Source organism: Excalfactoria chinensis, chromosome 14 (genome assembly GCF_039878825.1).
Source record: "Excalfactoria chinensis isolate bCotChi1 chromosome 14, bCotChi1.hap2, whole genome shotgun sequence".
Lineage (NCBI taxonomy): Eukaryota > Metazoa > Chordata > Aves > Galliformes > Phasianidae > Excalfactoria > Excalfactoria chinensis.
In genome coordinates this window covers 13,194,477-13,221,964 of record NC_092838.1, presented here as the reverse complement: position 1 = coordinate 13,221,964, position 27,488 = coordinate 13,194,477, and the positions used below count along the sequence as shown (strand labels likewise).

At 39.6% G+C, this 27,488-nt stretch overlaps 1 protein-coding gene across 1 annotated transcript in view; it reads left to right on the top strand.

Moving 5' to 3' along the window:
* SHISA9 (shisa family member 9) overlaps positions 1–27,488 on the top strand; it is a 164,509-nt gene that overhangs the window by 5,676 nt on the left and 131,345 nt on the right. Inside the window, 1 exon segment of the mRNA XM_072349555.1 lies at positions 2,554–2,681. Coding sequence (XP_072205656.1) covers positions 2,554–2,681 — 128 coding nt within the window.

Here is a 27,488-nt window from a genome sequence, read left to right as displayed (position 1 = left end):
TATATCAATATATAGGACTTAGATGTCTCTAGATTTCTTTTAAAACTCATTATATATAGCAATGGTGTGAATAAAGCCTCTCTACACATATCACTTTTTAGTAGGACCTACTTTGTAGTTTGATATTCAGGTAAGAAATGCACAAAGTCTGTTGGCCTCTGCAGTATTTTTTGAAGCAAGTATCTGTTCAAGGATACTGCTGTGTGCTCTGTGTACACAAAACTCTATATGGGCAAATCCCTAGGAAAAAAAAACAACAGGTAACTGCATTGCCTTTGTGCTTCAGTAATATGAGCTGCCACACATTTTTAACTTTCCCTGACATCAGTGGAAGATCAGGACAAGCCTTTTGTTATATGAGCTCTTCTGCCCTGGGAAGACTCTGTAACTTTGGCTAATGTAGTACAAACATAGGTGCTGTGTCATTCAAAATCATTAAAAATAGAACTTGACAAGAAGTTCCTTTTTCCTTGACATATTTCTATAGCTAATTCCTTAAAACTTGGCTGAAAAAAAGCCACACTAAAGCAGTAGAAAATTCATTTGGCATTTTCACAGTCAGTCAGTAGTTAATCTGCTGTCATTTAAGGTCCATAGTTAACACTATTCAACGTCATATTAAGGGCAATGAGGAAAACTTTTCAGAAAACCTGCTCTCACAAGGCTGGGAAATACTATGCTGTATCACAGGTTCACACAATTTTAACTCCCATGATGAAGTTAGGAACTTTGATTTGTGCTTCTTTCCCAGAAATGTGCCCATCTGCCTTTGGAGAGAGAGAGGAAAAAAAAAAAAAAAAAAAAAAAAAGTATTGACATATTGATGTAAATTTTTAAAAATAAATATGTATTGCATAAATTGACTACATATTGATAGTTTTGGTTCCCGTTATTCTAAACTGTCTTTTGCAATATAGTGCTTTCTTTTTGCATCTTTTCCTGCATACCCTTGTGAGATCTCTCCTTGTGAATTTTTATTTTTCTGCTATGTAGGCCAGCTCTGCAATTTCTGCTGTATAAGCATTGCTTCAAATGGAAGCACTGCTCTGATACCACTAATCATTTGGTTACTGTCTTCTGACCTTTCACAGCATTAAGAAAATATTCTGTAACATGCTGATCACAACTGTAAATAGTATTTAATAACATGATGGAAACATCAGTATCATTCATCGGTGTTCCTGCAAACGGGGAATGATATGTATTTTAGAAGTCCTCTCTGTATCTTAAATGAAACAGCTATTTAATATTTAAAAGTACAGTGCTTCTTGATCAAGAAATCATCATGTAATGGAAGCACAGTGCAAGAGCTAGGTGGTACTTGTTGCGAATTTCACCAGTGGATGTTTATTATTTTTATTAATTAGTTTATAAACTTGATGCAGTGTCTGGGACACTGTATAATCTGGCAGTAAATTAAACTAAACTAGGCACAGTGCTCAGAAGATGCATTTGTTCCCTTCAAAAAGCAGTTCAAGGCATCTTAAAATTAACACCAGTAAGGAAAATGGAGGAAGCAAATAATGGTCAGTGATGTACCGACTTGCATGGAGCTCCAAAGACACTGGTAAGACCCTGAGTGTTTCCACTGCTAAAAGGAATGTTTTCTGCAGGTGGGCTGGTTATATTTGCGGCACAGTGGTTCAGCAGGTAGTTGTGTGATGCACACCTAGGGGCTAATCCCGCTCCTAGCGAAGTCAATGGTGAAACTCCATGGCCTAGAATAAGAGAGGGAGATATTGTTGTGCTGAGATGTTCGGAACTTAAAACATAGCTGATACATGTCTGCAATCTTACCTACATGATTTACACGGGGCAGGTTGTTTGGCAGTGGAATGAGTCCACAGAAACTATGCAAATGTGGGATAAGCCACTGTGTCACGTAAGATTACTGCCTGCAGTGCTGCAAAAAACCCCCACGCCTAGCTTCAAGTTGGGCCTGGCCATACTGTGAGGACTCTCTGCTTGCACTGAGCTGCTGCAAAGCTTTCATCCTTTTTCCAGCAATGTTACCACAACAGCTTTGCTCTGTTGTAATGATGAGGTCACTCTTATAGAAGTGAGAAAAGATGTTTTTAGCTGCCTTTCTGAATGGAGAAAGCTTAAATCTCTGATTGTGGATGGTGTCATGCCTACTGGATTGCTACAAGGAAATCATATTAAAACCTTTCATCTTTGTTAACATTTTTCATTGAAAATGATCTAGACCACTGCATTGTGTGATGCTCTGTGCAGCTGCGTGTTTAAAGAGTTGACTCTGACAGACCTACTCAGTTTGACTGTGATGGCAGTGTCATTAAGCACAGGCAATTGAAGAACTCTGCAAGTCTCAACAAGCTTAAATTATGTTTCTATAGAGCAAAGACAGATGAAGTCTTAGGTGTAAAGTCTCATGATTAATCCGAGTCCCTGATTTTTCTGTGAATAGAACTGGTTTTTCAGGTAGACATGATAGACTGTATCCCAAACAGAAACAACACACCTTGACTATAGTGCAAATAACTTAAGAGATTTTGCAAGAGTTTTGTTCTGAAAATTTGTTTGTTTTTTCAGGGCTCTTGCTGATGTAATGCGACCACAAGGTCCGTGTACAACAGATCATATGGAAAGAGATCTCAACATTGTAGTACATGTGCAACATTATGAAAACATGGAGACAAGACCTCCTCCAAATAATTTACGTAAGTTGCATTATAACTCCATTATTATTATTATGAGATGATATTGGTGGATGTTAAATGTGAATATACAATACACAGGTTCTGGCAAATTAGAAATAGTTTATCTCAGAATTAGAAATATCTAGATTTCCTGGTGCAAAAAGTGCAGTGCTTACAGAAAATCATTTTGATGTGTAAAAATGAGTTACTGCCTTTGTTTTTTCCTCATCGTCTTGGTTGACTCTTTTGAATCTTTGTCTCTAACTGATATTTTTGTTAAGCTCATCAACCTATTCCTTATTCTTTGCTTTTTAAATAGCAAAATAAAAATGGCTAAGTTTACAGCAAGATTTAATAAGATTTTTTTTTTTTTTTTTCCTGTAGTGGAAATTCGAGAAGAAACTATTAAGTTTCAAATAATATTTTTGTTTTGTATTTGCTATTATTTATTTGTTGTTGAAAATAAAGCAAAACTACACCTTGGAGCTTCAAAGGAAGCTTCATTTCAAGGGCTTCTGGAATCCAAAGCACTTTATTTCTGAGTCTTCTATTATACTGCAGTGCAGATCTTTGTTGTGCTCAAATATGTTTTCCTTTCATGATGAACAGTTTGACTATAATTTTAATTGGCACATGTTTATGTATTTTGTGTCCTTCTATATTATATATACATACAGATATATAGAAATTATAGATTATATGTTTACAATTTCAAGTTCAGTACAAGTATCATTCAGGAAGGTATGGATCATTAATGGCTTTATTCTATGCTGTAGATCAATGTAGTTGAGCATGCTACTGCATGTATGCTTTTTTCTGCATTGGTATTTGGGTTCTGAATCATTTAAACTATATGCATTTGTCTTTTCCTTATCTTTCTATAAATGAAGAATATTTGTTTATATCTGGACAAAGAATTATTTTTGCTCAGACCGGACTATGCAGTTATTGTGAGACTGTACTGCTCCCTTCTTTTTGGGGAACATCATAAGAACAGTGGGAGAAAGAGAAGATTCATGTGCTGTGTGCACTCCTGGTACTTGCTTAGCGGTAAAGGCTGATGGTGATTTCTTATGTGCATGGTTACAAAACAACAGGAGAGAATTAAAGCTGTGATGTCTAAACATACCAAATATAGTGAAGTCTGACATCTAATCTGTCTGCACTACTCTCCAGCAAAGTACTTCCAGCTGGGCAGGTGCAGTTCTACACTACTGAAGGGGAAGTACATGAGTATCGGAAACTGGTAATCACAGCCTGAACCTCTGATTAACCAGTTGAGGCAAGTGTCGGGTCAGCCGTGGGAGCACAGGTGAAGGTAATTCATATGTGCTCCTGGAAGGGGTGGAGCTTGACTCCACCTCTCCTAGACTTCATTTAAGGGCTGACCACGACGATGACAGCATCTCTGTTGGAGAGTGCTCCTTCGTTGGGTGACCAGCCTCAGCATTTTCCAGCTGGACTGAAGGCATCAGCATTGGTGAGTTTTTCCTATAGATAACCTTTGGCTATTTATTAGCATCATTCTTGTATTATTTCCTACCTTACAACATGCATTATATATCTTAACTGCATAAAAGCACACAGTTTCTCAAGAGGAACTTATGCATCTCTCACTCAAAGGTGCTCTTACTACTACTTTTTATTCATGTGGTTTGAAGAGGAGGTGCTCTCTTGCTCTCTCTCTTTGCTCTTAGTTCTTTGACAATCTCTTCTGATCATTCCTGTGATTGTGTTTTCAAGTAGAAATATGCCAAATACTCATGAAATCAGGTTACAACCCTTAGTTTCTGTCATATGTGAAATGTGTATTCAAAATCTCAGTTAATGAAGAGAGCCAGAAAGTAAGTAGATTCTTGCTATATTGATTGCATCTGGAATTTTGTAATCTTCACACTGAGGTTTTGCTTAAAACCTTGTATACTTCAATATATGACATACTGTAGTAAGTCTTTAAACTATTTAAGTTTCTTATATTTTTAAGATACAAGATTTAAGTCTTTGTTCTATAAACTCTTGCGCATATATGTCCATCTTAGTGGAAAGACACAATGACAACATCAAGGAAGCAAAAACAATAAATGGAATGGCACCTTAGGAACTTGACTTACGGCACCAGTTACCCATACCATATTGATCTCAGAATGTGTCCCTCTGGCATGCATTATATGTGAAGGAGCTCTTGCTTCACTGCAGTTTATCACGTAGAATCCCTACTGGTATGTTGGAGCTATCTTAACACCCCTGAGTGATGAAAAGGAGCCAGTCTCAGGGCTGCTTCAGATGCAGTTCAGGCATTCCTGCTATGAATGGAAACCTTGGGAAAAAGCAGTGAAGATGGTAGCTGTTTTAGTCTTTAGTCAAATTTATGGATTAAGTCAATCAATTTTTTGGTGTAGACCTTCCAGTGGTGAAATTAGTCAAGGCATCCTTTAATATTACATATATCTGCTTTGTAGCTTTTTGTTTGTTGCCACTATATTGCCTGGTAAATTCATCAAAAACGTGACTAAAAGACTTTGTGCAATTGGTCCGTACATGAAATGTGATTGAAGTGTGTTGAGTGCATATGTATTGGAGTGCTGGAAAAGGCTTTGGAAAGAAGAACTGTTTAGAGAAATTTCCTAAGCCTTACTAATTTGTCTCAGTAAAATGAAACTTTAACGTGGAGTTCTGAAACACTGCAAGAGTGCAGATATTACAGAAACTTTCTCATTTCAGCATTACCTACTTCTAGCACTGGAAAAGTGACTTCTTGGTGTATTTTTAAGAAGTAAATTAGCAAAGCTCAAGCACAGCTTTAACTGTACTTCTGTTCCAGATCTTTACTTACTGATTAAAAAAAACTGATATGGTAAAGAATGGTAATAGGATGTTTGGGGGAAAACAACAACAATAGAAAAACAGTAATAAAAAAAATAAAATAAAAAGCACCTGTTGCTTTCATGGTCAGTTTGCCAACATCATCACCCAGACAAACTCTACATGCCTTTTCTTTGCCAAAACAATATTGTTTTTAATTGTTGGCTTACAACTGGATTGTCTTTCTAGTTCTCCCAGCCTCAAATTTGGGCCAAAAATCTTTTAACAAAAATCTTAAAACATAAATTCTTTGATATCTATCTTTGATATCTATCTTGCAGGGGCAAGCATAAACTATTGTAAAGAGAGAGACTTAGGGAACTGGGTCTGTTTAGCCTTGAGAAAAGAAGGCTGAGAGGGGACTTGATCCAGGTTTATAAATACCTGAAGTGTGGGAGCCATAGTGGCGAGGCTGGTCTCTTTTCAGTAGTGCGTGGGGACAGGACTAGGGGAAATGGGCTGAAACTTCAGCATAGGAAGTTCCGCACGAATGTGCGCAAGAACTTCTTTACGGTGAGGGTGACGGAGCACTGGAACAGGCTGCCCAGGGAGGTGGTGGAGTCTCCTTCTCTGGAGATATTCAAGACCTGCCTGGACGCCTACCTGTGCGACATGGTGTAGGGAGCCTGCTTTGGCAGGGGGGTTGGACTCGATGATCTCTAGAGGTCCCTTCCAACCCCTACAATTCTGTGATTCTGTGATTTTTCCACAGCTAAACAGACGCTTTTATGACTGTTTTAAACTTTAACATTGTATTTTAGATTTTAAAATGCTGTTGTCAGATTACTTATCCTCTTCATTTTTTTAAATGCAGTCATACCGACTTTGCAACCACAATCAGTGGAGTAGTTACAAAAGAGACTGACAGCATACATTAAAGAGCTTATGAATACCCATTCCAGTGTTACAAGATGATTGTGATATTTAGTAAGATATTGTCACAAATTTCAATCTACAGATTCAATCATAAACGATTTTTAGAAGCTTGGTTCCATGTTCTCTGCTTTATTTCATAACTTTATTAGAAACGTGCACATCAGCTGACTGCAGTTTTCTTATTGTCAGATAAAACTAGGAAGGGAATTAAGTGTTTAAGAAATTGCATTGTTGATTTTGATAATGAGAGCAACAGTTGAAAAAAAATAAATCTCTAGTACCATCACATAAAACTGCATTATAATCGCACACATTATTACATGGTGTGTTCTACTGTTTTTTATTTTGTATACAAACAATTTTCAACTTCAGTTTTTAGTTGACACATCTGAATAGCTTTTAAGATCCTTTCAGAAACATACTTTTGTAACTGATACATCTAAGAAACATATGTCCACATGCACAGTTTAAGGCTATAACTGTACTTCTGAGTTCACAGTTTGTAATATTGTCCAGAATAACCCAGTTATGTTTTACCATCTAATACTTAGCAATTAAAGGAAATGCACGTTCAACATATAGGTTTTTATGTACATATGCGCATACACAACAGTGAGAACAAGTGAATGACAAAATTTGTACACGTTATTAGGGTTAGCAATTATTTGTTTACCTGGAAGCATTCACAACCAAGTTCCTCAAATGCAGATGTATTTTATATCCCAAAGAGTTTGCTGTTAACTGTTATTTTGGCTTTTGCATTCCACAGAAATAGCTAGAGAAAAAAACAAAAACCCAGCCTTTTCCACGTAGCCAGTTGCTCTTTCAAGGCTTGTTCTGATTATCTGCTATCACTTTTGAACTGCTTTACTGTCTTCTCTTAATGTGTTGTATTCTTACTGCTGCCTCTTCTGCTACCTCAGGAACAAGTAGTATATGATGATGCTAATTTCCACTGGGTTAGAAAGCACACGGTTGACCATTCTGGACAAAATTTGAAAATACCACAGCACTGAAAAATATTGCGAGTGTCCTTATTAGCGTTTTGTCTTAACAACAGGGCACTGGGGATGAGCTACTTCAGCCATGAATTACAACAAGCTTGTGGACACAGGTCAGAGATGGGTCAAGCACAGCCTTTACCCAGGGGCATTACAGCTCACTCAGGGCTACGTACCTGTCTTACTGAGGGGAATCAGTTTTGTTATTAATCCAGAATACAAGGTATGAAGGGACAAAGGATATTTATCTCATATCTTGTGAGCAAAAAAACCTTCATACAGCCTACAGGATTCAGTGATAGAGGAGCAAAAATGTGCATTCATTGCAAAGAGTAGTGAAGGCTGGGCAGGGTAAGCAGTGGAAACTAGGAAAGTGGTCTGAGAAACCAGGAAGCTGGAAGTGGTTTCCAGGTAGGTATACATTCCAACTCAGGACAGTCTGGGAGGCTGCAGATGAGGAATATGCCCTTGCCACAGGCAACAGAGCCATTCCTGCAGCTGAACAGCCTCTGCCCACCGCCAGGATGCAATCCAGGCCTGAAGGCTTTCTGTGGGTACTTGGTGCCTGAGCCCTGGCACATTTTAGGACTGCAGGTGGCAGCTTTCACTTACTGCAGATGGTCTGAAATTTCACTGGGGCAGTATAGAAGCAGAGAGCTGCGCGCAGTGAGGATTTTCATTCAGGTCTTTCCTCTCATGGAGGAAGGAAGTCCATGTTTGGGAATGACCACTGACCAAGAGCGGACTCAGTGGCCTGCAAGGTTTGGTCTGTGTAAAACAATATGCTTCTCTGATTCTGCAGCAAATGGAGATGAATTCTTGAACATTCTCCCATTAAAAGGAATGAGGACTACTGACAGTAATTTTAACAAGAGCTTGCATAAGGAAACATCATGAGTTTCAGCGTCGATCAGGAGCTAAACTGGGGAAGACACTCATGATTTGTGTACCTTGCTCTTTCTTTCGTACCCCTGAATGTCATAAAGGGATAAAGGCTGTGTTAGATGCAAAGCAGCTCCTGCTGGGGATAGGGCTGAGGGTCAAGAATGGCACAGCTTCCTGAAAAGCTCTGCTCTACCTCATCAGATAACTACCTCCATACATATTTATCATTTGTCGTAACTCATCTCTTTTCAAGGCCAAACCTTACCCCAATTCAATTAAAACAGCTTCAGGTTTATAGTCATAGCTCTGTAGCTGAATTGCCATTAAATACTTCACTTAGTTAAATAAACTCTTATAAGGATTTTTAAGTAACGTCATTTGCATTTATAATTCATTGCTTCTTTCCCATTCCTTTAAAAGTTACTTTATTGTTCTTGCTTTTTCTCCTTGCTGTATATCAAAGCACTTAGGAAAAGGGTTCTGTGGAAAGGAATAATTTTCCTCAAAAATAAATCTTAATTATTTATTGTTATATGGAAAAAACCCATAGCAAAATCAGGAAAAGAAGTCAGCATACACTCTGTAGGATAAAACACTTGCAGAAGCCTTATTCATAGATGTTTAATTAAAATAAAGATTTCTTTAAGAGCTGTTATGAGCAAAATTCATGCAGAACAGCTATCTCCTTACTCTCTAGTATCTGTTCAGGGGTTCAGTTTGCAAGTTTGCACATAAAAGCGCAAAAGTAAAATTTTACTTCTGAGTCCACCCCAAGCTATGATTGTGATGGCAGGAGCCAGTGGCCAAGCTTAGATAGTGGTATTTTCTACCAAAATAGTAACAATTACCAGAAAGTTTGGGATCTTGAATATTAAAATTGTTCTTCTCTGCAGATGTTCACATTTTAGCAGGTATAGTATAGAAGATGTATACAAAATATAACTTTTATTATTAGGAGGCTCTTTCCCTGACTTGTTCATTATATTAATAATTTAGCGCACCCACCTAGGAGTTGCATAATACCAATTATTTTTCCAGCTGTGATTCTACACATCTTATAGGGAGGTATAAATAACTGTGCAAATAGATTAGTCCTATTTCCTCTCAGGGTAAGCAATTTATAATAGGAAAAAACAATGCTGCATGCCTCTTTTCAAGCAGGCATAAATGACATGCTTTATAACATGATGATCTTGCACTGTCACAGTGTGGCATTTTAAAGCCATTGACATTTACTTAAGAAAATCTAGCTAGAAATATTCGGAAGCCATACCTAATTTCCTACATGGCACCTTATCTCCGTTTCTAGAAATGCAGAGACATAGGTGAAGATTAACCCTGTAATTGGAGACGTGCAGTTTAGAGCTATGCTGGAATATGGTGATCAACCATATGCTCCATGCACAGAATTTTTTTTTCATTCAGATTTTGTAATGACAAAAGCATTTTTTAGAAAACAAACAAACAAACACCCACTGAAAAAAAAAACAAAAACACCTCCCATGTGGTCTACAATAGACAAGACTGTACACTAGCACCTCTTCATCTTAATAACTGATAAGGAGTACAGAATCACAGAATTATCAAGGTTGGAAAAGACCTAAAAGATCATCCAGTCCAACCATCACCAATACTTCTCAGCTACCACAGGTTCCCCTTGTGTTTCTTGATTTTACCTTAACAAAGAGTAATATGCTCTGACTTTCTACAGAATTATCTGTTCTTATATACTGATCAATGAGCAAACAGAGGAAAAGAACAACTACAGAGTTGGGTCAAATGGGTTAAAAGTTACTACAGGGAGTGCCAGACAGATGGACAAAAAAAAAAAAAAAAAAAAAAAAAAAAAAGACATTAGCTGTGTTCTCTTTTAAGAACAATAAACTCAGAGTTATCTACTGAGAGCAATGAAATTCCACCGGGCACTGTCAGCATGAAATTTGGCTTCGTAAATCAACTAAGTATTGAGATGGTGCTTTTACAGCCTATAATAGTCAAATAGATCTAGTCATCAGAAGTTTGGAATGCCAGAAAACCAAGAAAAGAAGTGTAGAAGGATCTGTGGCACAGTCCATTCCTCATTGATCAATTTTCTGTCAATCACGATGATGCACGCTTTGTAGGTTCTTCATTAATTGTATAAGAACGTCTGAAGGGACTGCAGATAAACTGAAGGATCAGATCTATCTTACCATAAACTGCAGGCTCAAACTTGGCAGATTTATTAATTGCCAATTATTTTTGTTTTCACCTTACTTAATGATGAGTATGCTAGAAGCTTCCAAGTGGAAAACCCAGACAATAGTTAATGCAGTTTAAAAGCAGTATTAACCATTCTATATGGCTGGCAGTGCTCTTGGGAAAGAAGATACTGCATGGTTTCAAGGATGGAAAAATCACAAGTGTTCAGCGACGTAAGGCTGACTAGCATAATCACAGAGAAGTCTTAAGTGCGTATTTTTCTGTCTGTATCTCTGTATTTAAAACATTTACTTTCATCACAGGCCTGTAGACCACACAGTTTGAGATCAGTGAACCCTGGAAATTGGTGAACGTGAGCTAGTAACTTTGAGAACATTTTTCTTATACAATTACTGATAGGTTTTAACAATTTTGAAGGAATTAACAGAAGAGAAATAATTCTCTTATTTTTCACCCAAGTAAATTAAAACTAGAACATATGCATGTCATACTCCAGAATCAGACGTACCTGAATTCTGGCAGCCACTATGTCATTATCAATACTCATCATCTGAAGAATCCCTTTAAAATATTTTCACAGTTACTTACAGCCACAGACTCCACTATATATGACCTGCATGAGAAGATTGCAGGTGGTATGCAGACTGCTTTCTGTCTTGTGGATTTGATAGCAGTTGCAGCTCCTGTTATTCTCACCAGCTTTCCTTTAAGACAGCAGTGTATTCTTTCTTAGTATACAGGATTAAAATGGAGACACACTTTCACTTGCTTTGAAACAGTTCCTGACACCTCATCCTTATAAAAGATGGTGCAGCCTTGCAGTTGACAATGAAGAGATGCATTTTACAAGAAAGATGTCAGAAAGCACATGGAGTGATTTCAACTGAAAATGCTTAACAGATTTTTTTTGGGGGGGGAAAAGGATTCAAAGTTGCAGAACTATGCAATTTGTAACACCTACGTAGCTCACAAAACCTTCAGAGCAGAGAGCAAGCCCTCAGCACAGCCTTTCACTCCTTGGGGAATTCTACCTTGGATCAACCATTTCTCACTGTAACACTTGTAACAATTTGTAAATGTTTGGACAGTAACCATATTTTACTTTTCTTTTTAAGCCACAGATAAGTAATATCAGAAAGAGTAAAGCAAAAATGAGCCTGAAAATCAGCTCATTTTACAATGGTAATAACAATTAATGCTTTACTCAGATGTGACTAAAAAGCAGGCCAGGCAAAATCTTTCTCCCCACCCTGTATTTCAGGGATGATATCGTTGTTCCAGCTCAGTCTCTTTCACTTGATCTGATTCTCTCCCAGCAAAGCTTTTCTTGCTTTCATGTTTGTGATTCTGTTTTAAATGTGCCTGACAGTAGTAATGAGGATATACCACAGTTAGCGACATGGCAAGTATTCTAGAAAAATTCTTCCAGAAGAGATGAAATGAAATATCAAATATTATGTTAGTTTTTGGAAGTGATCACTAGTTAGTAAATTTATGTCACGGTCTGTAACTTCAAGGGAAAAAACAACAAATGAACACACAGAGTTATTTAAAGGTCACCATTAATTAAGAAATAAAATAAAATAAAATGGTGAAAAGACTTAAAAATGCACAGGAAAAAGTATCTTGCTGTTAAAAAGGTAGGGATCCATAAAGACAATATGGGAAAGACAGCATGCATTTGTCTCCATTTCAGCACCCACAACTGCCAAAAAAATTGTGCATTTTTTAAATCTTGAAGTTCTACTACCTGGTGAGACTATAACTTTTTTTAAAAAACAAACAAGTGTGTTTTCTTATATCATAGAATCATAGAATTACCCAGGTTGGAAAAGACCTTGAAGATCATCAAGTCCAACCGCAGCCTAACCAGTTCCCCATCTGTAAAAAAAAACCAACCAAACAAAACAAACAAAAAAAAAACTCTGCTAAATCATATCCCTGAGTACCACATCCAAATGGCTCTTAAACACATCCAGGGATGGCGATTCAACCACCTCCCTGGGGAGCCTATTCCAGTACCTAACCACCCTTTCTGTAAAGAAGTTATTCCTAATATCCAACCTGAACTTGCCCTGGCGCAACTTGAGGCCATTTCCCCTCGTCCTGTCACTTGTCACCAGCGAGAAGAGACCTGCCCCACTCTTGCTGTAAGAACCTTTCAGGTACTGGAAGACGGCAATAAGGTCTCCCCTCAGCCTCCTCTTCCTCAGACTAAACAGCCCCAGCTTCCTCAGCCTCTCCTCATAGGGCTGATTCTCCAAGCCCTTCACGAGCCTCGTTGCCCTTCTCTGGACCTGCTCCAGTACTTCCATATCTTTCTTGTGCTGAGGTGCCCAAAACTGGACACAGTACTCGAGGTGAGGCCTCACCAATGCCGAGTACAGGGGCAGGATGACTTCCTTAGTCCTGCTCACCACACCATTCTTGATACAAGCCAGGATGCCGTTGGCCTTCTTGGCCACCCGGGCACACTGCTGGCTCATGCTCAGCCGAGCATCAATCAATACCCCCAGGTCCATTTCCTCCACACAGTCCTCCAGCCACTCCGCCCCAAGCCTATAGCGCTGCCTGGGGTTGTTGTGGCCGAAGTGCAGGACTCGGCATTTGGTCTTGTTGAATCTCATCCCATTGGCTTCAGCCCAGCTCTCCAGCCTGTCTAGATCCCTCTGTAGGGCCTCGCTACCCCCAGGCAGATCCACACTCCCAGCCAATTTAGTGTCATCTGCAAACTTACTGAGGGTGCACTCAGTGCCCCCATCGAGGTCATCAATAAAGATATTGAAGAGGACAGGCCCCAGCACCGACCCCTGGGGAACACCACTCATGACCGGTCACCAGCTGGATTTAACTCCATTTACCACCACTCTCTGAGCCCGGCCCTCCAGCCAGCTCCTTACCCAGCCGAGACAGTACCCATCTGTATTGGTTTTAAATGTACAGATGGAAACAAAATGTACAGAAGGTATATAAGTGAATGAGTAAAGGGAAAACTCACCAACGGTGGTGCCTTGACTGAAGCAGCTGAGGCAGTCCTCCCTGGTGAGCGATCTCCAAGAGATACTGCTCCAGTGGGAGTCAGCCCTTAAATGAGGTCTCAGAGGGGATGGAGTCAAGCTCCACCCCTTCCGGGAGCACAGCTACATCACTCTCACCTGTGCTCCCACAGCTGACCCCATACTTGCCTCAGCTGATTAATCAGAGGTTCAGGCTGTGATTACCAATCTCCCATACACCATCCAAGTCACGGGCTGCCAGCTTCTGCAGGAGAATAATGTGGGAGTCAGTGTCAAAGGCTTTGCTGAAGTCTAGGTAGAGCACATCAACAGCCTTTCCCTCATCCATCAGATGGGTCACAGGGTCGTAGAAGGAGATCAGATTGGTCAATCAGAACCTGCCCTTCATGAACCCATGCTGGCTAGGCCTGATCCCCCAGCCATCCCGCACATGCCGCATCATCTCCCTCAAGACAATCTGTTCCATTACCTTCCCTGGAACCGAGGTCAGGCTAACAGGCCTGTAGTTCCCCGGATCCTCTTTACAACCTTTCTTGTAAATGGGAGTCACGTCGGCAAGCCTCCAGTCTTCTGGGACCTCACCCATTAACAAGGAGAGCTGGTAGATGATGGAAAGCGGCTCGGCTACCACCTCTGCCGGTTCCCTCAGCACCCTCGGGTGGATCTCATCCAGCCCCATGGACTTGTGGCAGTCCAGGTGGAGCAGTAAGTCTCTGACCGTTTCTTCCAGAATCACAGGGGGGTTAGCGTGCTCCCCAGCCAAGACTACCAGTTCAGAGAGAGGAGTACCCTGAGGATAACTGGTCTGACCTTTAAAGACAGATGTAAAGAAGGCATTCAGAACCTCCGCCTTTTCCTTATCCTCAGTGGTCACATTCCCAGCCTCATCCAGTAAAGAGTGGATATTCTCCTTTTTCCTCCTCTTACTGTTAATGTACTTATAAAAGAATTTGTTATTCCTTTTCACCCCAGCGGCCAGGATAAATTCGAGCTGGGCTTTTGCCTTTCTGATTTCACTCCTACACATCCTAACGACTTCCTTGAATTCATTCTCAGTTGCCCGTCCCTCCTTCCACAGGCGGTAGATTCTCTTTTTTTCTCAGAGCCCTAAGAACAGCTCCCTATTCATCCACCCCGGTCTTCTTCCCCGCCGGCTCATTTTGCAGCTCAGGGGGACCGCCTGCTCCTGCGCCCTTAGGACTACCTTCTTGAAGAGCAACCAGCTCTCTTGGACCCCTTTGTTCGCTAAGACTGAATGCCAGGGGACTCCCCCTACTAGTCTCTTGAACAAATCAAAGTCCGCCCTCTGGAAGTCCAAGGTAGCAGTTTTATTATTCCCTCTCCAAGCTCCACCATGAATCGAGAAATATCCTTTAACAATGACTGTTTTTACATATTCTATAATCAAATATGATGTTTCTCTTCAGTCCCCATTCAATTTCCTGAGTTTAGGCCCTTAATGATGTTATGGCCATAAAACCATGACAAATACATATATGATACCACAGTATTCATAGCCATATGCGTTACTATACAGATACCCCCAAAGGTCACTTAATATGTAGTATGCAGTACATAATATTCTCAGTGCTCCAGTGACATGGGATCTAAAGGATAACTGGAGAGTAACTCAGTGCATTTTTTCCTCACCCGCTTAAGCAATCCTCATTTTCCTATCCCTTATGAGCATCAGTTGGGAAAGGTCTTGTCCATTTGTTTATATATCTATATAAATCTACTAAAAAAAGGTGCCTCCTGAGAGATACATTTTCTAATATTACAGTTACTCTCATAAAATTCCCTGAACTAACTTCTTATTGCATATTCTGAAACAGGCAGATGTGTTTCAGCAGCAGCAGTGTGATCTTTTGCCTGTAATTTACAGTATTTTGTAATTGTGGAATAGATTAGAGATACACGTACAGAAAGGTCATGAAATTTGTATCTTCTTATCTTAGAAATTACTGCAAATAACATGTAATTTACAGTAGCATAGTGATCTTGATTCAGACACACTGAAAGTCAGGTATTGTCTTTCATTGTCTTTGACAGTCTTTGAATTGCATCCACTATGTTTTAAATAAATATGCTTGAGATGAGATAGTATAATTTGTATCAGTGTAACACTACAACAATTTCAGAAACATAATACAATAAACACTATCATTGTTTACATAATCAAGATATTCCCATCTAATAACCCAAGGATGTTTTTAACAATCTATTATATCACTTGTGCTAATATTATAACCTACTCTGGGTACACTGAAATGTAATTTGAAACAGCAACAACAGAGCACTGGGGAGCAGGAAATGCTGATCAGAACCTTAAGGATTTCTGGAGGTCACAAACAGCTTTGCAGTCTGTCAGGCTGGGAACTGCTGACTGGGAAACGCTTCCCACTTCCCCTCCAATTCCCAGTTAATAAAAAACAAACAAACAAACAAAAACACAAAATAACACTTTGAAAAAGTTAGGAATCAGTACCAATTTGAATTTCCTTTCTGGAGGAGGGTGAGAGAAGTACAAGTTTTCTAGGATGCATCGCATTTCAAATAAGAGTACTGAAATGTTTAGAGAAAAAAGTAAAATGACTATCTAGGCTACTGTATTAAATCACATACAATTCACTAAATCCTTTGAGCATTAAGTATTCTAGAAAGAAATGAGCCTGCCAGTGTTCTTAATGGTGTCAGTAACCTGCTCTCTTAAGCAGACAAGCTTGCTAAAAACAGAGATGAGAGTGTTCATTAGCAAATGTTTAATTTATGAACACATTTGGTCCTAAGGAATGAAAATAAAGGTATTTTAAACAGTAGAATGTTAGACTGAATTCTGGGTAGAATCATTACTCTATGGAGCGAAATTTGGGATAGGGTAAAAAGTAGCAGGGCTGCCAGGTACAATGGGATCTGCTGTGACCTTGGCTCTCTCCCTGTTACAACATATTTAGGACTAATACAGGCTCAGTGGCATACTGACATTCCCTCTCTGTGGGAGAAGGGAAAAGCAAATAGGCAAAATAGTGATACACCAGCAACTTGCTCTTATTGGTCAGCTTCCACCTCCCATTGCCTCTAAGCTCTAAAATGCAGCACAGAGGGCAGCTGCATCTTTGTGAACTGGCTTCACAGTCATGAATAAATGAGTTTCACAGATAGATTTAGGATCTATAATACAAGTCCTCTAATTTTATCCAGCAGTTTCTATCACCAGCATAGGCTGCAAAGCCAAACTTTTGACTGGTCCTTCTATACTGAGTGTTGTGTTTCTGGGACTTTTTTTCTTGGATGATGAATGCTTGTTTCATTTATCTTTACTTGCTTTGGTATCAACCATTAATACAAACCAGAACTATAAAATATGCTGATAATCCTGAGAGTTCTGTTAATCCCTAAGTACTAGTTGGAAAAGGGAAAATACTCATGAAAACAGTGTATGCTGAAGATTTTGCTTTCATGTGAATGCAATTAAAGTTATTTCCTTAAGCTAATAGCACAAGTAGTGATATGAGGAAACTCACAGACACTATGATTGTGCAGGAGGGAGAGAGATTTCCTGGCTCCATGTTCAATGGGCCAGGTGTATTAAGCTCGAGCTTTGTCTATGTCTTACGAGACAGAAGTCTACAGTAGGAAACCCTGATTCTCCCCTCTGCTAGCTAAACATCTGAAGTTCAGCAGTGAGACCAAAGGCTGAATTACAGCAGACAGGACTACACTTTCAAAGTTATTTTATTTTTCATTCTGTAGGATTTGTGTGCATATACTTGTCTATCAGTTAACTCCTTGAATATCCCTGTGACTAACACCAATGCTTTTCCTGAAATATTCTAAGATTGACTCTGATAATTCCTTGATCTTCTTTCAACAGCATTCACAAACTGATACAAACAGATTAATAGCATGTTTCTAGAGAGCAAATTAATGCTTTTGAGTTTTCAGTAGTTACCCTAATTTATAAATCATAGACTAGAAATAGAAGAAATACAGTTCTAGTTAATCTTTTAAAACAAATTGAAACGATTCCTAAATACTGGTAGTTAATCTATAGCAAATATCACATGTACATAGCATAGCACAAACAATACTTGGTAGTTTGGTACAGTGCAGTTTTTATTACCATTAACTTGAGGTATCTAATTCTGATGATTTATTTATTTATTTATTTATTGCTTGTTCAAATAATGCACTTCAAAAGCCATGTTGATATAACCCCTGCACTCAACCACACTTATGAGTAGCTCCTAAAGAACTATTTACAATTGCCAATGCCAGGAAAAAAACGAAAGAAAACAAAAAAAACAGTAAATCCTGTTTTGATCATGTAGCTTCATATTGGCCAGGATGGGAGCCATTTATTGCATGCTTTAATGTGATATTATGTACAGCAGTAATAGAAAAGTAGTACAATCCTGGGCTGCAGCAAATGAGAACAAATACAGCACCTGTGGACACAGAAACAAAGGAAGAAAAACTGCTTAACTTTGGAAGGCCTCAGGCATACAGGGATCTCCAGAGATCCCCTTGCCTCCACTGCCAGCCACTGCCACTTAAGTGAGGGCTGGGAGGGGGTGGATCCTGAACAAACCCTTCTGGTGCATGCACCTGAGCTCCCCTGGGCTGTCTTTGTCATCCCACTGGGTGCTTCATTACTGGTCGAGGCATGACTTAGCATTTCCAAAACAATCCACCCCTTCAGGGTGTGAAAAAATGACTGAGCAGGTTGAAGGTAAGCTCTTTCCATTACAGTGATCCAGTATGCTGTCATGCTTTGTGCAATTTTCCCGTCATAATGTAGATTGACAGAATGTAAGAAATTGATGACCTGTTCATGGTTGAGGTTCATCTCCAGCTTGATTGAAAGCTGCCAATCTTAACATATCTGTTTTCCTTGACTTCAGTGAACTTGGGATTGGGCCCTTTGAGAACAGATAAAAGGTAAAAAATACTGCAGTGCCAAAACTGCGTATAGTCAGTAGAGAAAGATGATCAAATTCATCATTATAACACTCAGCAGTTTATAATCTCATTAACATTTACAGAGAACATGCTGTTTTACCTGTGACCTATAAATTCTGGAAAGCTCAGGAGAACTGCCACTCTGAGAAATGTTGATGGCAAAGATAATGAGGGGAAGTATGATGAAACCAAGTGGCATGGTTTAACTGTAGTTGCCATTGTTATGAAAGTTTCACGAGACGCAAATGATAAGTTACTGTGCATGTACACAATCAAAGAGCTTGCACAGAGTAGGGTTACATTTAAGAAACTGTACAGGAATGTGGGAGTAAGTAAGTAAAGTAAAGTAAAGTAAAGTAAAGTAAGTAAAGCTTAGGTGTTTAGTTTTGGCACCGCAACACTTTTACATCTTATCTGTTCTCTAAGGGCCCAATCCCAAATTCACTCAAGTCAAGGAAAACAGATTATTAAGATTAGCAGCTTTTGATCAAGCTGGAGACAGACAGTGTATTACAAACATAATCTAAACAGCACTTACAGGCAACTGATATCTCCCTGCAGCACAGTGACTTACTGAATCTCATTTTCTTCATGGCTTTCTTCTTGATCATGGAATCTGTTGAAGTCCAAGTAGTTGTCTCACTCCAATTGATAGGAGGGAGAGGAGGTTCTTCGGTACATGTATACCCAGCGTGAGATTAAGAAATAATGGTTCAAATGTTGGTCCGACCAGTTTATTACAAATCTTAATCAGGAAGATGGGGAAGGGGATGACTGACGATTTAGGGTGATGGGGAAGAGAAGGCAGGAGACAGAAAAAACAGAAAGAGGCAAGAATTGCATAAAGTGGGTACTGTCAATACCAGAATCCAGCAGCAGTCCTGTTGCATGACATTCTGATGGTCTGAGGAAAAAACACATGGGGAGAACAGCAGCAGTGGGGCTGGCCTTGGGCAGCCAGCGGTAGCAGGAAGAAGCCACAGGGTAAGTTTGGGAGAAGGCAGCAGGACTCAGATGGCAGGCCCAGGAGAGTCTGTCAGTGCACACTGTGGACAGGAGAGAAGGTTGTGTTGCCAACATCAGTATGAACTGACTGAGACATGTCAGTGGTCTGAAATCTTGGGTGTTTTAATACATTTGCAGATAGAAATATAACTTTGTTTTGTCATAGGTATGCATTTTCTTTGTTATGTTAAATGATGGCATTAATATATATTATTCAAAGTGCTAGTCCTAGTATTAATTTAAAGGAGAAACAAAACTGCACACCTACTTTTTTGAACAGTGTTCTGTAGCAAGTGAATTTATGAATACAAAAGACAAATCAAACGTTTTCCAGGTGAGAATCTCCATGAAATGCAGACCATATACTCACCCTGACCATGTTTGCAGACAACACCAAGCTGAGCAGTGCAGTTGATACACTGGTTCGAATCCCCCCCTGTGGCGCAAGTGGTAGAAGTGCTGCTCTGCTACACAGAAGGCTCGAATCCCAGGAGCTGGACTCGATGATCTCTAAGGTCCCTTCCAACTCGCACGATACTGTGATACTGTGGAGGGAAGAGAAGCCATCCAGAAGGACCTGGACAGGCTGGAGAAGTGGGCCCACATGAACCCAGTGAGGTTCAACAAGGCCAAGGGCAAGGTGTTGCACTTGGGTCAGGGCAATCCCAGCTATGTATACAGACTGGGGGAAGATCTCCTTGAGAGCAGCCCTGCGGAGAAGGACTTGAGGGTCCTGGTGGACAAGAAGCAGGACACAAGCCAGCAGTGTGCACTTGCAGCCGAGAAGGCCAGTGGTGTGCTGTGCTGCCTTAAAAAAGGGGTGACCAGCAGGGGTAGGGAGGTGATTGTCCCCCTCTAATTGGCTTGTGAGGCCCCATCTGCAGTGCTACATCCAGGCCTGGAACCCCCAGTACAGGAAGGATGTGGAGCTCTTCGAGCGGGTCCAGAGGAGATGATCAGAGGGCTGGAGCATCTCTCCTATGAGCAAAGATTGAGGGAATTGGGCTTGTTTAGCTTGGAGAAGAGAAGGCTGCAGGAAGACCACACTGTGGCCTTCCAGCACTTGAAGGGAACATATAAACAGGAGCAGGAACGGCTGTTACAAGGGTGGACAGTGATAGGCCAAGGGGGAATGATTTTAAACTGAGACAGGGGAGGTTTAGGTTAGACATTAGGAGAAAGTTTTTCACTCAGAGGGTGGTGATGCACTGGTACTGGTTGCCCAAGGAGGCTGTGGATTCCCCATCCCTGGAGGAATTCAAGGCCAGGCTGGATGTGGCTCTGGGCAGCCTGGTCTGGTGGTTGGTGGACTCGCACACAGCAGGGGGTTGAAACTGGATGAACATTGTGGTCCTTTTCAACCCAGGCCATGCTATGATTCTATGTGAGCTTCGGGGCATCTGTCTAAAATTATACACCAGCTATGCAATGTGAAGTAACTTGCATTACCTTTTATCATGTAACTTGTATCAGGCAATGAGGTAAAAAACTGCCTCTGATCAGTTTTAGGAGGACCAGTGACAGGAGTCAATCACAAGACAGTAGTCTTAAAGGAATAGCTTACCCTATCTCAAGGGCAAGAACTTTCTAGAAAACTCCCAGAAGGAAGTGATCTTCAAAGGATGTTTCCCTTGTGGCTGCTAGAGCTTAAATGAGGTTAAGGAGGGTGCACCCCTTGTGTAAATTGCTCACATCTGTGCTCCCAGGGCTAGTCACACCTCTTTGCCAGATGCTACATGGCTGGTTCAGGCAATGAGCTAACAGTTCCTATTCATAGCCACAGTTTTCTTTTTCTTCTGCCCATTCCCTTGAGCAATGACCTCATTGTCTGGGTTGCTCCCACCTAGTAAATGTGTTAATTGTTATTACTTCATTTCCTAACATGAACTGGGAGTAAACCTAACTGTGCCAAATGTCTGCACAGTAGTTTCACTGTACATCATGCACTGGAAGTGAAAAGCATAAGTGCTGTTCAAGGTAGCATATGGTGCATGATCCTTTTAGCTTTCTGCTCTGAAGGTGAAGTTTTGGGAAACATTATTCATCATTTTCTATTTCTTAAAGTATCAGAAATTTCTATCCTGGTTTTGTTGATACACTAGATCCAACTGGCCACAGTTCTAACTCCTTTAATCACAACAGCGTTAGGGAGTGAAGAAATCAGCAGCATGCGCAACAGCAGCTATTCCAGCTGTTTCAGACAGAATTATATGAAGATCTCAACTCTCAAAATTTTACCATTTGCACTACAACAATCTTGACTTTGCAAACACAAATAAAACAAAAAACTCTGGTCTAAACATGATTACTGTTGTGTTAAAATAAGTGAATAATTGCATTTAATGAACAATCACTGATATAAAATAATTCCAAAACAGTAATTTTTGACATGAACTTAAAATAACAAGATAATTACATATACAAGAATATCAAATAAGTATTTTAAGATCATGTACCATATACTTCTGAACAAATTTATGGCTGTATGGCAATAGTTAACATAAGCCACAAGAGGAATGTCTCCTCTCAAAACTTTTACATATCTGCCAAATGCTCCTCCTTCTAACATATCACATGGCCAACATTTCATGTAGGAACTTCTGCTGATTCATATGGGTGCCAGGTAGGTGCCAGTGATGCCTATACTAACAAACTATGCTGTATGAAGTAGGTAAAATTAGGAGAGCAGTTAAGCTAGAATGCAAAACTTTTGGTGTAAGGCCATGTTTATGTTGTGTTTAAGAAAGTCATCCTGCCCATACTGTGAATCACTGATGCTTCTGCAGCTCTTCCTGCAAAGCTAAGCAGAACTAAGCTTTTTGTGGCATAGAGGATGATGAGGGGGCAGTATGCCATCCATCTGTAGCACACCCACAGGTTTGTTATTGCTCTTCTATTAACGGCATGACAGAATCATTAGCTGTGCAAATTATTTTCTTATGTAAGAAGAGAGTGTCATACAGTGATGGCTCAGGGGGGATCAGTAGCTTGGGGATCATTCCTGTATTGATGTCAACCTCATTGCCTCGACCTGCCAGGCCCTATTGCTGCTTCCTCACCCTGCCTTCACTGTGGGTCACAAGGCTTCAAAATCACCTAGCTTGCACTGTTCTGCCATGAAAATTTAGTGTGTGGTGCAAACTGTTTTCTAGCAAATCCTACACTCCTGTTGCTTTTTCCCACTTCCAGCTGCATCAGGACAGGGACCTGACCAGTGCATTTGCCATACACCACTCTCTCCTCTGCAACACACTATTATTACAACAATCCACTGTAGCTCCTTTGAAGCAATGTACCATCCCTTTACAAAAAAAATTACAAAAACAAAACTATTAAAATGATGCACCAGCTGTGTAGCACACTCATTTTTCTTAAGAGCTTAGTGACCCACATGCTTCAGGTACATTCCAGAGAGCCTGTAGTTCAGGTGAGATGTGTCTTCCTGTTCTGTGGGGCTGTGATGTCACCGGCCATCTTCAGCAATATCACCAGCTCAGCATGCTCATTTTAGCCCTTACCCATTTAAGTTCCTGCCTCATTACTAAGGAGTCTCAACCTCTTCCTTTCTACCTCTTCTATCCATTACAACAGCATAGCTGCTTCATGGCTGTCTTTTGACACAGAAGAGATGTTAGGACTTTAAAATAACATTTAAAAAAAAAAAAAAAAAAAAAAAGTCCTGTAGTTTAAATTGGATGACTTTCTCTCGACTTCTAAAGTTAAGAAAATGGGGCTGGAAAACACTGGGGCAGATGGCTACAACGTAGGCCTATGAGCAAGCTGTCTTCTGGCATTCCTCCACTTGCAGCTGCAGGCAACTCATACTTTCTGTAGACTAAGGGTTGTTTTCAACAATTTTGTGTCCTTCTGACAATATACTTATGAGAGAAATATGCCTGCTAATCAGATCTGAGCCAGGAAGTGGGCATCCCTAAATTAATGGCTGTTTTCTTAAGGACTTATAATTCCTTTAAGGACCTCTGATTTTCTTTCTTGTTGATTTCCCAATTGCTCAGAATTACACAAAGGAAATCCATTCACAGATTTCAACACACAGACAGAACATAACTGTACGCTAATACTGTGTTCTTCACATATGTATACAGACATAATAGATCAGGCAAGTAATTCACCCTGGAAGAGCTAATAAAAGGTTTTAATAAGATTAGTTCATTTTATGTTCATCTTTTCTGTTTTGTCAGCTTAAAACAAGTAATAAAAATTTAATCTTTCACTGTTTTAGTAATATGATTACTATTTCAGTCATAGCCAAACAAAATAACATGCCTGCTTGCCCTTGCAGGGATTTTAAACCACTGTTTCAATTCTATGCCTTGAACAAAATAGTTTATTTCTTCAACAATATGAGGAACAAACAAGAGAAATATGAGGCTTGTGCTCACTTTTTTTCTCAATTTTCTGATACTGTCTTAGAAATCTTTCCATACAAATAATCCTTGGTATGTGCATAAATTGTCTTCTGTGATGAGGTGTTTCTGAGTCTCCGAGGAGCTCTGTGAAGGGAGGTATGGGAGAGTTTGTCTACTTCCCCTCTCCCCCCTTTTTTTTCTTTCAGCAGTCAGGCAACCCTCAAAAGAACAGAGCAGAACAGAGCAGTTGTAATGACTACACTGCACAAAGCATATATCCAGCTTTTCCACAATAATTCTATCTAAATAAAAACAAGAGGCTCATTTTCCTTTTTTTTTTCTTTTTTTTTTTTTTTTTTTTTTCCCTGTTAAGCATTTCTAATGACATTTTCATAGACATTTGTAACTTCTGAACTTATGTTACACATCATCACCACTGTCGCCATGGAACACACCAGTGAGAGAGTACCTTCTTTCTGTTCAGCTGTTCTAATTGCAAATTTCAAAAGGATATAGACTTTAGTTAATTGAAAAGACTTACAGCAGAATGTTAAATAGAATCATCTGAGGGATTAGAGAAAGCCCAAAAGGCCATTCATAACTTATGCCAGGACCCAGACTAATTCAAGACCTAGAGAGCTGAAGGCCTCCTCCTTTGTTCTGCACATTGTCAGGCTACAAGATGAAGCACTATGACAAAAACAGGATTATAAACCTGCTGAATGTTCTGTCTGGAAGCCTGCCTGCAGTTCAGATCTTTTGCCACCAACACTGACAATAAGATTGGAAGAGGAATATACTCAATGACCTTGAAATAAAGTCAAGTATCATTATCCTTCAGAATCAAAACCTTGCCTTGAAAAGTTGAATATTTGACGCTTTCTATATATATGTAGCTACTTGATACTATTTGTATTAGCTCTATAAAAAATTAAATCATGAAACGTTGTACTATAATATGTGTATACATACATATATGTAAATCCCACTTAGGATTCAAATATGACATTAATTAGATCTCAGATAAGTTACCCACCCATGATCACAACATGCCATTTTGTATGAGAATTTTCAAACTGTAGAGTGGAGTAAGGATAGGGCACTTGAAAATTACATTATGATTTGTCAGGACCAGTCTGACACTGAAATGCTCTTAAACACTTAGAGTAATGCATGAGAAAATTGTCCCAGTGTAGGACTGAAGAAAGCATGCTTTCTGGGGTGTGGTAGGACAGTGTCACCATGCTAGAGTACTAGAGACTAATAAGATAACGAGACTAATAAGATAAAAAGAAAAAAAGGTAAAAGACATTACAGATAGCTAATTGCTACCACTATTCTTCTGCACTCCCCTTTGATTAGCTAGAACTCTTCCTAGAACAATATGCATGGACTATGAATTCAAGGCTTTATCGTTTGAGATATTCTTGATGTTCTTCTACTAAGGACAATCCATCTCCAACTCTCTTTTCTGCGGACTGTCCTTATTGCAGAAAATACTGCTGATAAAATATACAGCACTGCAACCTAGGTACATCAGGTAGTAGAACAGACCAAGATCTTTAACCATCATGTAACAGTTTAACAGTTTTGTACAGAAGGTGCCACATAAGACAGACAGATGACTTAATGACTTAGAGGAAAAAGTCAGAAGGCTTGACTTCAATTCGTAAAGTTTTATAACTGTTTTCCTAGGTTCCAGTAATGTTTAGCTTGTAGTCCTATTAGTCAGCTCCCTTTCTCGTGGTTCAGTAATTTAAAGTCTTCTATTACTTCTTCCTTGAATACATGAGCTGTGCGCACAGTCACATCCTGTCCCAGTGCTCTGAGGGGCTGTGCTGCTGCAGCTAGAAATGACATTTCTGAGAAAGTAGGTGTGTGGCCAGCATATTCCCATGAATCTGTAACCCTGGTTGCCATAAACATTCCACAGGACTTCTGTCTGCCAACTGTAATTAACACTGTTATCCTTTCATGAGGTAAAAAAACCACAACTGTCCTAGGCTGGACCTAAGATACAGCTATATATACAAATAATGTTTGCATGTCACTCTGTCTCCTAGGAGGGGCACATAAACACACTGATCCATATTTCAGTGAGAAACAGAAATTCTACTCTGGAGCTGAAGTCAATGAAACAGTCAAATTCTCTAATTCATAGAAAAATCATAAAATGACAATGCAGTAGCTATCCTGCATTATATTTGTGCATAATAATTATCTGAGTTAATGCAACTTTTAAAAATGTTGTGTTCTTCAAAGTATTCATGCATGCACAGTGTTAAACAATACAGAGAATCAAAATCTAGGATGTAAGGGAAGTTAGAGGAAGTCCATTCCAACCCTGTGCTCGAACTAGGTCTAAATAGATATGGTTGTGCAGGGCCACGTCCAGCTAAGTCTTGGATACCTCAGTGAATTCTGTAACCTCGCTGGGAAACCTGCTGGAGTATTTAAGCACTTTTCTGCATATCAGCACGCTTACTGCTTGCACTGATACATGGGAGCCCTTTGTGAATGTAAGAACATCCACTTTTTCTTGTAGAACTTCATGAAGTTCTGCTGAGCTCATTTTCTCAGCCTGCCCAAGGTGTCCCGAGTAGCAGCCATGTCCTCCAGCACAATGACCATTCTCTTCAGCCTGGTGTTGCTCAGAAACTTGCAGCAAGTGTGCTTCATACTATGGGCAATTCAGGCAATTGTTCATCCACCTTATCTGCTTACTAATTTGGTGATGAGGAGACTATGGCAGACTGGGATGAAGGCTGTTCTAAAAATCAAGGTATACAACATCCATTGTATATATCTTTTGTACAGCACAGTATCCTCATCCAAGAGAGCAGCAAGGCTGGTCAAGCATCGCAGTCCATTTTAAATTCTAGCTGTCTGCTCACAATCACTTTCTTGTCTTCCATGTGAAGTGGCTTTTACAGAGATTTGCTCCGTAACCTTGTCAAGGACAATGGCAAGGATGATCCTGAATTTTATTACAATAAATGGTGCTCTTCTTGCATTAGGTATAAAAAAGAATCTAACACTGAATAAATTACTACAAAAATGCATGCTAAGTTTTCAACAGAAACTCTGGCACTACAAGTCTGTGATTTCAAATTTGGGAATAAACTGTAAGCCAATTTGTAGTAAGGAACATTTCAAAGACTGAAGAGGGATGGAAGAAGCACATCACCAAGTTCAAGAGATAGCCATGAGTCAGTTAATTTCACAAACAGCTATAATGGAGTTGTTTTGCTACTACTGTGCAAAAATTATTGAGGTACTTTATTAAAGGCAGATAAATAGCATCTCATTTCTTTTCTGAGGAAGTACAAATAAGAAACTCAGTTACAAAACACAACTTACATCACCATTTGTCTTTGGGACTTATCCAATACAGTGCTAAGCAAACACTTTCTGTGCCTTAACTGAACAAAATTCTAATTAGAGTAATTGAGCTTTGATAACTGCTATGTCATTAAATATAAACTGGCTTTAAACTAATTGTGTTTGCACTATACTATGATTTCCATTAATGAATGTATTAATGTTTACATTCTACAAATACGTTTGAAGTTGAACATTAAAATCTATGCTGCTTAATTTGAAATGAAATGTCCTGTGAGTATAAACCAGGCATAGCACTACTGGTAA